Source organism: Vanessa atalanta, chromosome 27 (assembly GCF_905147765.1).
Source record: "Vanessa atalanta chromosome 27, ilVanAtal1.2, whole genome shotgun sequence".
In the NCBI taxonomy this organism is placed as follows: Eukaryota; Metazoa; Arthropoda; class Insecta; order Lepidoptera; family Nymphalidae; genus Vanessa; species Vanessa atalanta.
The window spans coordinates 2,252,961-2,270,026 of record NC_061897.1 but is presented as its reverse complement, the minus strand read 5'-3'; the positions used below and the strand labels follow the sequence as shown (position 1 = coordinate 2,270,026).

Sequence of the window (17,066 nt, the reverse complement as noted above, 5' to 3'; positions counted from 1 at the left end):
CCTTCTGAGCTGAACGAATGATGCATGAATTATTCATATGAATTATACATTAAGCAAATGAAATTTTAGAGGTGCTTGTCTGAGTATGATCTGTGAACCCGCAATCTCCGGTTAAGATTGAGTTGTTTTAATGATGATAAATAACGTTAGCCGAGTTTAATAGATGCGTGTTTACAAAAAAAATTACACCAGTAAAAAACCTTACAATCGAATTCCAATACACCGTAGACAGGCGCCATATTGAACCCACTCATCCCAAATTCGTTCCGTATTATTTTTTATTGCACTCCGAACTACAAATGCTTCACATTACCTTAAATAATCAAGTGCTTTTGTACAAAAAGCTCTTAAAGACTTAAGAAACGTAGAAAAAAATATTTTCAAGGACCATACTTAAAATATAAGTAAGAGGTAACTATGAAATTTAAGTTACGTGGACGACCGAATGATTAAAACACCCGGACTTCAGTCAAAGTTCGGGGTTTCATTCAGGCAAACAACACATGTCCTTATTAGTCTTCATGAGTTTTCACGTGCTTTTTAAATTATACTTCTAATCCTTGGGGGTTTTATCTATATAAAAATAGACAAAGACAAAACACTCAAGTATCTTTTCCTCTCTTTTTTTTAGTGAAGAGAGACGCGACGGTTAATTTGTACATAATATGTAATCCTAATTTAAAAATAACAGCTCTCTTGGATTACTAATAAACCTAGACAGCTATCGACGTATCAGTGTTTAACGTAAAATTATGTAAATAAAACCATTGCTATGAATAATCTCTTATAAATACGTTAACCTCTTACGAGTCATGACTTGCTAGTGTTATCTATAAAAAAAAAATAGAGAAGATACATACAAAATCCATATGAGTTTACCTTAAAAATAATATCATCGAGCTTCAAATCAACATGCATAATTACTGAAGTCAATTTATAAAATTTAAAATGCATGTTACATGTTAGAGGTTAACGTATTATAAGACATTCATAGCTGAACACACGTTAAGTAAGTAAACCTATGAACGACTACCGTCGTGTCTCTCTGTCTGTTTGTTTTGAGCTAATCTCAGTAAATTTAAGATTTTTATTCCGTTTTACGTATATATTATTAATTTATGAATATTTTTTTGCGGTATATTAGAACTGAATGAGAGATTTCATGGCGTGCGCTGTATAAATGATAGAGTTATATAAAAATAATGGTCCGTCTCATACACTATGTCTTTCACCTTGCTATCCGCACGAAGTAAGGGGTCGAGGTCATGATCTATTATTGTTTAATAAACCTTTATAACTCGCATGATGAAATTGAACCAACCCACCAAAAGAAAGAGTAAGGCGGGAAGTTATTGGATCAGACAATCGATAGTTGTCTTCCAAATCAATTCCATATAGCACACACACCCTAAAAAGACGTCCAAATATGTAACGTATATATATGGTATACATATAAAATAGTGTATGTGTGTGTGTAACGTGTAGCGCGATTCCGAAAAAGTGCACCAATTGCTATCAAAGGAAATGTTATTACATAGCTATTATACTAAAACTAGTACACACACACACACATTTTTAACAAATAAAAACATCTTAAATCTCACCCACACATACGTAAAGTAACTAAACAACATTTTATTGATTCTATAAAGCATTATTACAAACAAACATACGATATGCATTCTATTTGTGAAGGGAATACTGAGGAAACAAATAGCTGTTCTGTTTCTCGGGTCACGTGACCCGAATAGGAGGGCAGTTTATAGTGTAAGATATCGATACGACTAAAAAAATATATATTATTAAACAAAACGCATATTTAAATATTATTGAAATAATTTCACGAAAATAGTACTAGTATATTGTTCATTTTATTTGATTAAAAACCTTTTTTTTTATAATTTGAAAAAGTATGTGTATATATATTAAATTGTGACATTAGTACTTGTAATTGTAGTAACTTTTGTTAAATTGAACTACGCCATAGTTACTCTTGAGTTCCAAAAACAGTCAGTAAAATTAGTTTTTAAAGTTTTTGTTTAATATTAGTTTCAACGTATTTTGTCAATATACGCAATATTGCCAACGCACTCTTAAAATTCAACAACCACATAATTCTATATTAGAGACGGTTTCAGACAGCATTAGCTGCCGCACTAATCTATTATGCCGTAAGAGCTAACAGATAACAAAAAAAAAAACGTTTGCGTGGATCGATCGTAGCTACCGCCAATTCCAGTTGGCGCATTTTTTTTTAAATATCTTATTTGCTTTAGAATCACAGATAAAAATGTCTTGTCAATCAACGCTGAGTGTTACTGCTTCTATTATATTCAATTAAAAAAGAAAAGAGCCGAGATGGCCCAGTGGTTAGAACGCGTGCATCTTAACCGATGATTTCGGGTTCAAGCCCAGGAAAGCACCACTGAATTTTCATGTTCTTAATTTGTGTTTATAATTCATCTCGTGCGCGGCGGTGAAGGAAAACATCGTAAGGAAACCTGCATGTGTCTAATTTCAACGAAATTCTGCCACCCAGCATTGGAGCAGCGTGGCGGAATATGCTCCAAACCTTCTCCTCAAAGGGAGAGGAGGCCTTTAGCCCAGCAGTGGCAAAATTTACAGCCTGCTAATGCTAAAAAAAAATAAAAAATGTATTGATGTTTGATATCACCCCTAAGGTTTTATATTCGTATTTAACTTATAACGGTTACGTAAATTTAATTTTACGTTAAATTTTACGTTGCGTCACGTTATCCCTATTTCTACGCAATCATATCATATCATCAATAAACCCATTCCTTGAAGGAGAACTCTAACATTTCAGTCATATACAATAACTTTAGTTTGAACAATATATACAGCAGTATGCCTACGTTCTCTAAACGACAGTCATCAACTCCGTAAAATGTTATATAAACATTAGCTTCAGACAATCGTATCGTGAGTTTTAAATGTATCATACGTATAAAAGTATATATATAGAAGTCTAGGAACGTGTGGCTTGAGTGTCTAGAGCATATCCTGTGCGGTAGTTTTATTATAGCTATAATATTATGTTATTTCAAGTCTTTATTAAATATTAACGTAAACATAACTTACATTTTTTTTCTACTACCTCGTAACCCTAGAGGCTCAAATGACTTGCTGAGTTAACTTTATACAGCGGGTTTGCGTTGCTTTCGCTTAAATCTTTTCGTAATCAATGAATTTGGATTATTGAATACATTAAATTCGCATCTCAATCACGTCAACTTATACAGTAATATTATATACTAGAACCTTCGCCGAAACGGGTTGCAAGTTTTGTATCTATAAGGATAAAGTTTGTTTGTTTATAGGGGTTAATCTTCGGAACTAATGATACAATTCTAAAAAAAAAACATTATTTCCGAGTGTTATAGGGTACATCCATACCGTATAAATTGCACCCGTGCTGAAACTGGCGGAGACAATAAGCATCAATCATATGCGGTATATTATATATATAAATATATACCTATATATACATAACTCATACTTTCTCTTCAACCTTTAAGACCATATATACTAAAATGTATTACTTTATAGATGAAACCCTGAAACAATGATATAACTATATGTGCCAACCACTACTGCATAGAATATAATATGATATACGTTAATTATGATCATATACATATATCATATTAGCTTGACGTGTATGCCCCAACCAGCATTCAAATATTCAGGTAATGTAAACTTCAAACATCTTCCTCAAGAGGCCTTAGCCCATAATCGAGAAGTTTACAGGCAGCTCTTTTATTTTTATGCGCTTGCCGATGTTTAAACCGATAATATCCGGTTAAAATTCACACGTTCTAACCTCTAAACCATTTCGGTTTCATCTTAAACATATTTATTATGTAATAATAATATTAACAAAAAGGATGTAACGTCCATGCAATAAAAACAGTCCAAGTGCGAATCGGACGAAGGGTTCCGTTCCATTATCTATAAAAACTGCAAAAATATCATGTCTGTTATATGGGAGGCCCTTAAATTTTTTTTTATTCTGTTTTCAGCAGCAACAGAAATACATCATCTGTGAAAATTTAACTGTTTAACTATCACGAGATCAGCCTCGCGACAGGATACACAGACGGACTTATTGCGGAGTCTTAGTAATATGGTCCGGTTTTACGCTTTGGCTACGGAACCCTAAAAACATATGATATCAGTAACCTGTGAGACCTAAAGGAAATTGTACTCGATCCCTATACAGGATTCCTTTTAACTTCCCTCCAAGTTAATATCAATGTTCACAGGCAATAAAAATCCTTATTGCAAACGTCCAAAGTACTAAATCACTTGCACGATAAAACCCAGCTGGTACAATCAGCTGTGACTCGGCGAGGGTAATTTGAACTGACTCATACGCATTCCGTATCAATGAAGCTGTATCGCAAATTAAACTTTATTACAAGCGTATAAAGTTAATTTTAAAACGATTTAGTTCAACGAAACGAGTCTACATTGCATCCGTTACTGCATTGTGGACTTTGTTTCAACGGATTACGGTGCATCGTGTCGTTTTATTAAAGTAACGGAACATTCGCCATTTCTTATCATTAACGGTCGCGGGAATTGCGACGGGTGTGTTATTCTTTGCTGAATTCGTTTTCGGTTTTTGCCCAGTCTTGTTATTCTATAAGATTATTTGAAGATCGAATTCTGTTGAGATGTTATATTTAATACAATACGGTACTTAAGCGGCGGTAGTAACAATATGGTATAAATTCTATTCCAATATAAGAATAAATATAAATTATTTAGAAACTTCGAAACCTATGACGGTTTAATGTTATTAAATATTGTTAATAAAACAACGTATGTCCTACGACACGTTTCGTACATTTTTTATTTCTTTTTTTATGCAGCTTAAGCGCCGCTTAGATCACCGGCCAGCAACTTTTTACCGCTCTCTAAATTAATTTTATTTGTTAAATCGTAACGATTTAGTAAATTGCATCTTCTTTAGTGTTTTTATACATCAACGGCTGAAGCTCGGAAATAAATTTTCTCGGGAGACCCATCGGTACAATTTAATTGTGTAATTCGACTCGTATTCTATTTTCAAGTTTTACGATTGTTTTTTTATAAATCAGTACACATCATCGTTTTTTTTCCATATATATTTTAACTAGCTGAACCTGAGGCTTGATCCGCGCGTAATTTATAAAACTGGATATTATGCAGTTATTTTTTTTTAATTTTAAACTTAAAAACAACTAACCGTTCGTTTTGAGAGTTAATTAATGAGCTCCTTGCTCGTTCTCTGTAAATTTTACATTCGAAACCGGTGACCGGCGTAACTTAAAACCGATTTTACGCACTAAATGATCGTATAATATTATTCAACAAATTATAATTCATCTCTTACCCATTTTAAAAAAATACGAAGATGTTACTTTTTTTTTATTATTACACGCCTCAATGCCTTAAATGTATACGGTCGTGAATCGGAGTCTCCGAATGTGTCACATAGCTATTCACGGGAGTCTTGTCATTTGATACAAGACAAATAAAAAAATCAAATTAAAAGACAACTTTGACAAAATTATGAATTACTAGTTTTAGCTCGCGGTTTCGTTCGGGTTTTAGGGGTTGGTTGTCTGGTATTATTCGCACGATAACTTTATAAATTAAAACCTATGTGTTATTATTATATATAAACTATATTATTGTAAAGTTTCATAAAAATCATCCAAACATACAAATTTTCGCCTTTACAATATTAGTAAGGATTTATAAACATATCATTTGACAAACAATAATTACGAAACAAAACGTTATTTTCTAAAATACAATTTGATAAACAGTAATATAATATTGTTTAGGCTCGGTTAGCACACGTAAACTTCAACATTCGGAACATTTGTAAAGCAAAACATTTGCGAAATTACTGTTTGTCGAAAACGATACGCATAATAAAATGTTTTATAAAATTATTATTTGTCATGTCATACAGGCAAAAGGGACATTACATCTTCGGTCCCCAGGTCGGTGGCGCATTGGCGATGTAAGGAATGGTTAATATTTCTTACAACGCCATTGTCTATGGGCGGTGGTGACCACTTACTATGAAGTGGCATATATCATAAAAAACAGGTTTTTTTTTGCCAATGATTGGAAAACCTGATTTACTTGGTAAGGCTTTGTGTTAGCTCGTCTGGGTTGGTACCACCCATTCATCATACTTTCGTTTTTTGTATTCCGGTTCGAACGGTGAGTGAGCTAGTGTAACTGCAGGCGTAAGGGACATAATAACTTAGTTCCTAAAGTTGAAGGCATGTAAGAGATGAAAGGAATTATTAAAATTACTTTTGTTACCTATGCCTATGGGTAGTGATAATCATTTACCGTGGGGGGTCCATTTGCCCGTCGTAGGTACGAACCTATTTAAAAATAACAACCTATTTCGAGACACGACTAACCTAGCCGGCACTCATAGCTATGATATCATTATTCACTTCGTAATTTGATGTCATGTTGTTAAATTTCCAAAACACGAACATTTCGATTGTACATATAAAATGTTAATAAAAATAATGACAGTCTGTTAAAGGCCCAAACGTACATGATTTAAATATCTAAGCTATCGGAGATGAATCGCTCTTGCGTATAAAGATCCTCCCGTTACGGATCCGTACAATCTAATGCCCTGTTCACGAGCTATTTGTCTCGTACGAAACATCAAAGTATTTCAACGACGAAATCTCCAAACATAGTGGTGTATATGTTACTGTAAAAGCTCGAAATAAGATAAAAATTTAGATTCTCCAGTAAAATCTAAGATTTACCGACATGAGTTGATAAATGTAAGTATTCATTGTAAAGGGACGACTTTTACCATTCCAACCAAACCTAACCTAACATGTAAATCCTAAGATTTACCAAGTGAATGATGGTAAAAGTTTGAATCCCAAAGTTTTATGGACCATTCATAATCGGTAGTTCAAGCTTTTACAATAACATATAGACTAGTTAATGCTTGATACTTAATATATATTTATTTAACAAAAGACTTTTAGGCTAAAGGAAATAGATTAGACATTCAAATATAATATAATAAAAATGAAGCTTTACCACTAAAAGCAAAGAAGTGGTCTGGACCAAAAGTCAGAAAGAATGGTAGACCAAAGAAGCGGAGTGCTGATGATATCATTCAAGTTACGGGAAAAAGCTGGATAAGTAATGTACAAGAAACAGCACGACATGCAGGCTTTTACCCATAAGGGATCTATATCAAACGTAATATAAGTATTATTATATAATGTAATAAATATATAATGTGAGCCGATACGGCTCAGTGGTTATAAAGCGTGCAACTTAACCGATGATCGAGGTTTCAAACACAGGCTACTAAATTTTCATGTGCTAAATTTGCGTTTATAATTCATCTTGTGCTCGACGGTGGAGGAAAATATATATAGTCAGGAAACCGGCATGGGTCTAATTTTAATGAAATTATTCCCAATGCGTGAAGATACAAACCTTCTCCCCAAAGGGGGTGCCTTAGCCTAGCAGTGGGAAATTTACAAACTCTTAATACATTTATATATTAATAAGATAGTTTAAAAATATAACAATAGGGGAAAGCATTTTTCCAATAACGTTCTCGCAGACGTTATTTAAAGATGAGCTCGGATGTAGCCTCTCTGATGTAAATAGGGAGCTTATTCTGAGTACATTATGTACAAACCTACCTATCCCTCTCGTCTCCCCCGTCTCTCGCCGCTAGCTGATGTTCTATCAATGCGATCATTCAAACTAGCGAATTTAATCAGAATGACGATCGAACGCAGACAGTCGCCAACACGCAATATCGGTCGTCGATACCAAATGAATTGTGCACAACGATTTATTTTCCAATAACACACTTGCTTGGACCCTCACATATATCATAACTAGTTGTCGCCCGCGGCTGCGACCGCGTTTTAATCGCGGTTAGACATAAAAAAGTTTTACAAATAAGTGGATGTTGTAAAAACATTCCGAACGGAAAAATACATGATATGAACAAAGTTTCGGTCAAACAGAGTCAATATCTATCAATCTCAAATCGATATAATAAACCTTCCGTTTTTATAATTATCGTTAAATCCTTATCGTCTATATCGGTCTTTTTACGTTCTTATATATAACGTTATTACGTTTTATAGAAGGATAAAATATTATTAATGTAAAGATAAATCTGTCTAGCTGTTTGAGAACAAGAAGAGTAACAGCTCTCTTTCGCGGCTAAGTCATTAAACCGAATATAATCAAGTCTGGTGGTTCAAACGCGAAGATACATCTTAACCGATGATTGCGTATTCAAACCCAGGGAAGCACCACTGAATTTTCATGTGCTTAATTTGTGTTTATAATTAATCTCGTGACCGATGGTGAAAGAAAACATCGAAAGCCTGCACGTGACTAATTTCAACGAAATTCCGCCACATGTGATTCCCCCAACCCGCACTGGAGCTGTTTTGTTCAGCAGTGGGAAATTTACAGACTGTACATGTTGTAATCCCGAAGCAGGACAAAGGCTACTTTCTTTTTATATCTAAAACATACATCAGAACCCCCCCCCACGATACGCGTTCAAAGCCGAAGGCGAAAACAAGTTTTTTATAAAGGTTAAATCAGATAGACACATCGGATCCTTTCAGCGTCCTTTCTATTCACGTCACGAACAGTCACAATTCAATGCCATGCAATTACTTCATCTTCTAGCTCGCTCAGACGACTACATGGTTTCGTTGTAAAGTTTAGAACGTGCAATATTAACGATCCATTCATTCATCGATCTGTTTTATCCAGGTGATATCAGTAAAACAACCATCAGGCTAAGTTTCAACTGTAGTGAAGAAACAGGCAAGTTCAGTCTCAATCTCGGTACGGGTCGGTAGTCAAGTTCTAAATCAGTAAGATCTTACTAAATCTGTATTAATTAAAATACATTATTATAATTCTGTTATTAAATTTGTTTTTTTTTTTAAACGAGTACTTAAAGTCCGTGCAACAGTTCATTGCAAAGTAATACCTATTTTATTATATATATATATATATATATATATATATATATATATATATATCTAACCTTATATCTGACACCAGAATATGACATCTTATTATATGTATAGTTACAAGCAACTTTATTTGAGTATAGTGGAACTCTTTAAAACTCAGGTTCAATCGTATCGCAAGTGGGATCCCCAATAATTAAATTCGATTGAAGATAATATGTACTAGGATTACTATCTATCTATATTTGCTATATGGCACGTGAGTTTTTTATAAATATATTACAAACTTTAGATTAAAAATATTTGATACTATGAGTGAGGAGCAAAGGCGGTCTTCGAGCTTCCAATCATCTCACGGAAAAGATCTGATAGATATAATTATCGATAGATTTATAAGATTAAAAAGTCGCATGTTAAAGAAGAATATTTACGAAATTACTGCAACAGAAAAATAAACGTAAAAAAACAAAGGCATACATGCGCCTTTGTTTTTTTACGTTTTTGTTACGTTCGTGTTACGTTACGCTAAAAAAAAAAGGTTTGAACATAATTTTATGACCATCTATAAGCCCGATGAAAGCCCCCTTGCGTTGATTCGCCGTAGCCTTTAAGCCGTTTACTCCATGGTAGAGCTTTGTGCAGGCCCATTTGGGAATGTACCACCCATCAGATATTCTTCCGCCAAACAGCAATACTTTGTATTTTTGTGTTTGTTGTGGTCTGAAGGTTGAGCCAGTGTAACTACAGGCAGAAGGGTCATAACATCTTAATTACCAATGTTTCCAAATTGGCGATGTAATTAATGTTTAATATTTCTTACTAAATGACTATGAATAGTGGTCCACCTACTATTAATACAAGTAGTCAATTTGCCGGTCCGCCTATATCATAAAAATAAAAAAAAAGTATTGCAGATAGGTATCACGGGTACGCTTAGGACGTAATCCGCCCACAGTTTTCGACGAGTTCCCTCTATTCTACTCTGACGGAATAATAATATTAATAATAAATACGTAACATCGTATTGATCGACGATGTAATCCGATGAGAGGGCAACCCGACACGACCGGAGAATTCAGACGCTGGACTAAAGGCTTTACGGGCTTTCCGAGGCACGGGAGTGTAAAATCGCTACCTTTCCATCTCCGGGCGGCTACGAAGAATTGTTGACGGAAAATATCAATAAAACTTTTACTATTTTTTCTGAATATAAAAATATGAAATATATATATAAAAAGATAAATATAAAAAAAAATGTATATTATGTACGTCTATATGAAGATTGTAATATTACGCAAAAGGTAAGGATTATTGTTATCAACGACAAACAATAATGGTAATTTATTCAGAATTCCTTTTCGATGGTAGAAGTATTTGATAATGGAAAAAAAAATTGAGAATCCTTATACCCTTAGTTAATATGCCCACTGAGAATATATGAGATATTCCTATATTCTCAGTGGGCATATTAACATTTCTATACAAATATTACAAAGTCTATACTAACACAAGAATATACTATTTTATAATTGAATAAAACCTTCTTTCAAAAGACAGGCCATTTATCAAGGAAATTTCTATATTGTATAACACCACGCTGATACAATGGAAAAATGATAACGCGCAGAGAAGCTTGTTAAAATAACGAATACGTTATTAATCAACTGATGAAAGTAAGTAATTTACTTTGTAATTATATACATTTCTATGTACTATAACTCAGTTACAATAACTCTTTATAACCGACTAAAACTTTTATTCAATAAACATTATTAAATTTTAATACGTCAAGTTTTCATTTACTATTTGGGTATTTTGAATTTCCGTTGATCCTTCTCCCTTTTTCGTCAAACGAAGAAGTCGGTTTACAGCCAGTAGGTATATTATAAATTCTAAAGAAAAACAAGTGTTTCGATATTACTTAATCACACTGGAACGGTTGGACACGCTCCAATAAATTACACAGAAGTCTAGAAAGATGTCGTGGAATAATACATAATAGGTTTCATTTATTATTAAAATGTAATTTACAACGAACAAAATGGCCGGATAATAGCTAGTGAATGAATAAATAATAATTTTTGTTTTAGTAATCTGAATTAATGCATTTACTTACCATTAACTCATATATTCAACACCAAACATACCTACTTAAAGTACTTGGAATTGTTATGGTCCGATTTGAAGGGCGAGTGAGCCAGCATAAGTACAGGTACAAGGGACATAACATCTTAGTTCCGGATGGTTAATATTTCTTACCATGTCTATGACCGGTGGTGATCATTTACCATCAGGTGTCTTGTCGTGTCCCACTTGTCCGTCCAGATATATCTTAAGGTCTAGCGCATTTAACGAACGCAACGCAGAACGCGCTTGTAATGATATACCGAATCTGCTCGAATCCAAGCGTTTTTACTAGAGGACGCGCTAACGGTTGAATACTTCGTAAACGTATGTCGCGCAAAGAATGACGTATGCTTACGCAAACGCGGCTCTGTGCGCTTTGATCACATTGCCTGTCATTTTAATTGAATGGATTGTTTATATTTAATCAGCAGTGTAAATTGCTCTGAAATTCAATTTATTTTTATTTAAATATAGTCCTACTTGAATGTATAATAATAGTATTACGTGAATTTAACATCATACACAGCGGTATTGATTCGGAATTTCCAATTACCCGAATAACCATGAAGAGGATTGATAGTCATTAAGAGAAGAAAGTATTTGGGAAAAATAAAAGAGATTAAAATTTCATTTCAACGATATGTATACACAACCTACACGATAAGTACATTGAAATCAAAGACTGGATTAATAATAAAATAGTATAAAGTCTATTGTGAAGTTATTTTTAAGCGTATACTCATTATATTTTTAGTTCAGTCATTATAGACAAAAAAACAGACCGAGAAATGCAAATGAACCGAGAAGGCTGATTTTTGGATATGTTGTAGGAGTGGCTAAGAGAAGCTAACCTTGGAATTGTTGTTGTTGAATGCTCTTCCAGATCAAAAGAGCAAAACCATTGTTACGTCCGCGCTCGATATCTCAATAACCATCAACGATAGATTAAAAATTTATAAGACATAAATTGTAGAACGTAAATGAAGCAACAAAAAAGTATCTTATCATAATTCTCGCATCACGACGCATAGCAGAAAAAAAAACAAAATTCAACCCTTTTTTCAAGATGGCGGCGAACCCACATAGAAAAACAAGATCGACAATTTCAAGTTAAGCTTTTCTAAGGCCCTCCTACGACATATCCAAAAAGCTTTCTCGGTTCATTTTCATTTCTAAATGTATATAATGATGACTAGACTATTTGTTTAATGAGAGTAAAATAAATATATAAACAAAAAAAAAAGCTAAACTGAACGTTAAGTTCTGATTTATTAATAATGTGGTTTGGATAACAGTTTGTTTTGATAACATTCTATAATGATTTGTTTATCCGTCAAATCACTATTGATTAAAAGCCATTACTTTCCTCCAACTTTAAACAACTTAAAAATATAATCTTATTAATTATTATTTTTGGCAATACCCGTAACACATTTTATATTCATAATATTTTTCCCTATCCATTTCTACGTAATATCGCGAAATCATTTGAATTTTAAAATTTGCATAAACTATTAAGATGGTAGGTAGTTTTTCATTGGAAAAGTTGTTAATACTAATTTTATAAATGCAAAAGTGAGTCTGTCTGTCCGTTGCTCTTTCACGACCACACAACTGAACCGAATTTGATGAAATTTGATATAAAGCAAACTTAAAGTTCAAGGAAAGACATGGCTACATTTTATGACGACCGACCCCTTAAACGCGAGCGAAATCACGGGAGTCAACTAGTGGTTCATATCGATCAATTATAACTTAAAGTTAGTATTGATTAGTGTTCCGTCTCGTGTTTATACAACTCTGACCGACAAATTTCATAAAACTAATCTCTGTCATCTATCTCTGTTACCGAGACAAACCACACTCCTCTACAGAGAAATCACATTTTTAAATAAAACAATCAATGTGTTAGCCGGTAAATAAGGAATATTTAAATCGCTTTACTTTTAAGGTGAAGATGACAAATGGTACATTTTTATTATTTATAATTTAAACGTTACATTTCTTTTATATTTTTATACTTTTAATTTATATTTCCGTAATATTTTTTTATCCATACGATTTAATTTAATTGCCTTTAAATGCTATCATGTGTCTTTAGTATCTAAGCTGTTGGTGGTTTTAATAAAAAATTCAACATTACCTATAACTACTAACTAGACTCTTAAATATAAAAACCAGACTTGGGGTTATAATATTGCCGAATATTTTGACCTAAAAGCCAGACACAGGTACGTAAGTATGTTTGTAGTAATGCAGTAAAAATGCAAGTGTTTGGTCTAAGCCTGCAACCGCACCTAACCTAAATGACCTATCAATGTTGGCTAAACGAAATTTTATACGTCCTATTCAAACATAATGATACAGAGCTTAGGGTGATGATCATTATGAAATTAAAAATTCTCATCCAATAATAATACGCTGTAGATAATATATAACCTGTGTCATAACGTTTGCAGTCGTCGCCAGCAGTTCAAGCAAATCTATTCAACTTGACGTCATCGCTAAACGACATTGATTTTAGCAAGTGACGTAAGCATTGCTCAATGCGTTTATTATTTATAAACCTAAGCTAAAGCGGTTTCGTTAACGTCTTAAAATTAACAAACGTAACAACACTCGGAGAGAATCTTCATAGATATTTCTAAGCACGGTTCTAGAATGTTATAAACAAAAATTGAAATTATACGAACCTGATTTACAATCATACTATTAAAGTTGAAATTAATTGAATATATGTGAATATTTTATACATATATTCGTCCAATATAACTTTTATTGATAGCATTTTTATTCATATAAATTTTATTATTTATTTTAAATTAAGTTTAGTATTGTAAGTTGAGTTAAAAAAAATATATATATAACTCTCAAAGGTATTATATAGTTATATGTCTCATTATCCTTAAGAAGCTTATAAATCTAAAAATAGTGTACGTATTTAGAAATTATAAATCCTAGTTAATATTATGTTAACTTTAAAAAGTACAATACACAATACACAGATTTAAGTCACTTTTAAACACGAATAACAAAACAGGTCCAAAATAATACCCAGCAGAACACCCAAGTGACTTCTTTAATATTCATTAATAAGTTTCGAGTAAAATTATCAATAAAACGAATAATACACGATTAAATTAAACGAAATGATAATGATTATAATTAAAAAAGATCGCACTCACGCTGCATATGTATATGCTGCTTGGGCATCTTGTAGTCGGGCGGGTAGCATCTCTCGTAGAAGTCGACGTCTGAAACCTGGCATACTTCCGGTGTGGGTATGATCAGCCCCGTGCCCGATATTGCCCTCTGGAGGTGATGCTCCTGTTAACAAGATATCCGTTATAGATATATGAAGCAGAAACGGATTTAAGTTATCATAACGGCCTAAGCTAAAAAAATACGCGTATGTTTATATTTAATAAAATGCTTGTGAATATTTACACTTGATGATATTTAAGTTTAAACTTGTAACACACAAATCAGAAAGCGAAATTATATGAAATTGTTTGTACCCTTAAAATAAAACTTTAATAGGTTTGTGACTGAAGATGAAGGCTAACCTAACTTACTGTATCGATAACAGTTGCTACTTCGTGATGAAGTGATACTTATAGTATCACTTAGTACAAGATCGGTTTTGGTACTACTGGTAGTAATAGAAGTTAAAGGGGAACAGTTTATAATACTTTATTCCAGAATAAAGAGAGATTGTCAGTCTTCATAATGCATACGTACATGGTTTTTACTCTAATGAATGGTCACAAGTGCGATCTACGTCCTGCAAATAACCTCCCTAACAACTTAGACATATATATAGATATACTGCTTATATAATAATGTTTGATTTCATATTTATACATATGGTGGTATTCATTGAATTACATTATAAAGTACAGTTAGATAGTTTGTTCAAATGATTTCATCGCTTGTAAAGACGTTTAAAAATTTCAGTTATTATTTTACTTGAATAGTGTTTAATAAATGGAATATTAAAGTATTGCCATAATAAATAAAACAATCCACAAAATATGACCACATATGTTTAAAGATTTCCTCTTATCCGTATTCATACACGCCTCATTGGAATTCCCAAATATACATTTTATCTACATTATGTATTCATTTAAAATCATTGAACGAGTTCTTTGATTATAAATATTTTATTTTGTCGTATCGGCATCCATTAGTGGCGTATTGCAACATGTGTTTTTTTTTTAAATTCGAATTAGGAAGATGAGCAATTGTATAGAGTAATAGTAAAGTTGTAAGTGGTCACATACGCCTAAAGGCATCGTCGATGCACGTTTAAATGGGATATAAGATTTTATGTCTCTTGTGTATGTAATGAATTCGGTTAACTTATCCGGCACTTACACGGCAATACAAATATAAAACGCACACATTAACACAGAGTCAGGCGTCACAGAATAGGCGATTGGTTCGCACTGGATGGATTCTAACGTAAAATTAATAACTATTAAACCAGACCTAATACATTATTTACTTGGTAAAAGGGTTTAGTGCAAGCCCTTCTGAGTAGGTGTCACCCACATATAACATATTATACCGCCAAACAGCAATACTTACTATTGTTGTATTCCGGTTTAAAGGGTGAGTGAGCCAGTGCAACTACAGGCACAAGGGACATAATATCTTACTTCAAAATAACATGTTAGATAAGTTTTTTTTAACATTTCTTAGACCTCTTAACACCAGGTGGACCAATAGCCCGTCCATAAGCATGTTAAACAAAAAAAAAAACAAAACCGTACCTATTTAAAACCTGTTCCATGACATAATCTACCATCTACCTCTTTGACCATTCCAGTGATAGTGTGTGACACGCGTACAAATTTACAACGAACTGTTATATCCAATGTTTTATGTGTTTACAGTGAATATAAATTCATTGGAACTGTACACAAATAACTTTTGGATTTCAGATATAATTTCCCTTGTGCCTGCAATAACATTTGCTTACACACCCTTCAAATTGGATCCAATCGTTACAAAGTATTGATGTACCGTGAAAGTATAACTATATACATACCTATATATATGTACATTTTATAGTGACATTGTTACGGAGATTTGCGGACGCAAAGGTATGTAGAGTAAGAAATTAAATTGATCTAGCTGATGGTAAGTTGTTGGGCATAGACATTGGTGATGCACTTCGCCAATGCACTACCAACCTTGGAGACAAATAAGTTATGCTCTTGTGTATAACACTGGTACAGCAATACATGTAATGGTGTTTATCGGTATGTGTGAAAGGTAAGTACCCCTACTCAGAGAGGTATTACCAAGCAAGATATGACCAAGTCATAGCATACCATACCAGTTGTATGGTACGACCAAGCGAATCTAGTGAAGATATTGACAGATATAATGTACAAATTAGTTATGTCGCATATATATCAAATTAAATAAAGAAAACTGATGAATTTTACGAGAAAGTTTTTTTTTTAACTTAACAGTTAAATTAACTTAATAAACTTAAAATTTGACCTGTCAACAAAAAAAATCCCACGCTTTCGTAATTGATTATAACTCAAACAATTTTATCATAAACCTTTTAAACATAAAACCGGTTACGTTCATAAGAAAAAAATATATTTAACAAACGATCTTCCCACGATAAATAATCCGCATAGTTACGTCACTATCTACACAATCGAATTGTACTTGTAGTGACGTCACAGCGACAATATTTGATCGATAAATGATCACGAACGCTATGGTCGAGATAAGATAAATAAATACACAACCTACCAGCAACAGAATCGATATCAAAAACATAACTTTCAAAACTAAACATATTACTTCCAGTTAAATATATATATTTTGTCAAGCCAATTATTAGTTTAAAACGAATACTTTGTTATATATTTTGTT

The 17,066-nt window shown here is 32.9% G+C and overlaps 1 protein-coding gene across 4 annotated transcripts in view; it reads right to left on the bottom strand.

Annotated features, from left to right (window-relative positions):
* The window catches only part of LOC125074398, a 114,324-nt gene that overhangs the window by 46,692 nt on the left and 50,566 nt on the right, over positions 1–17,066 (bottom strand). For all 4 annotated transcript variants that reach the window (XM_047685722.1, XM_047685721.1, XM_047685723.1 and 1 more), the window contains exon 2: positions 14,348–14,489. In XM_047685722.1, the coding sequence (XP_047541678.1) occupies positions 14,348–14,489 (142 nt within the window). The remainder of the gene's footprint in view (positions 1–14,347; positions 14,490–17,066) is intronic.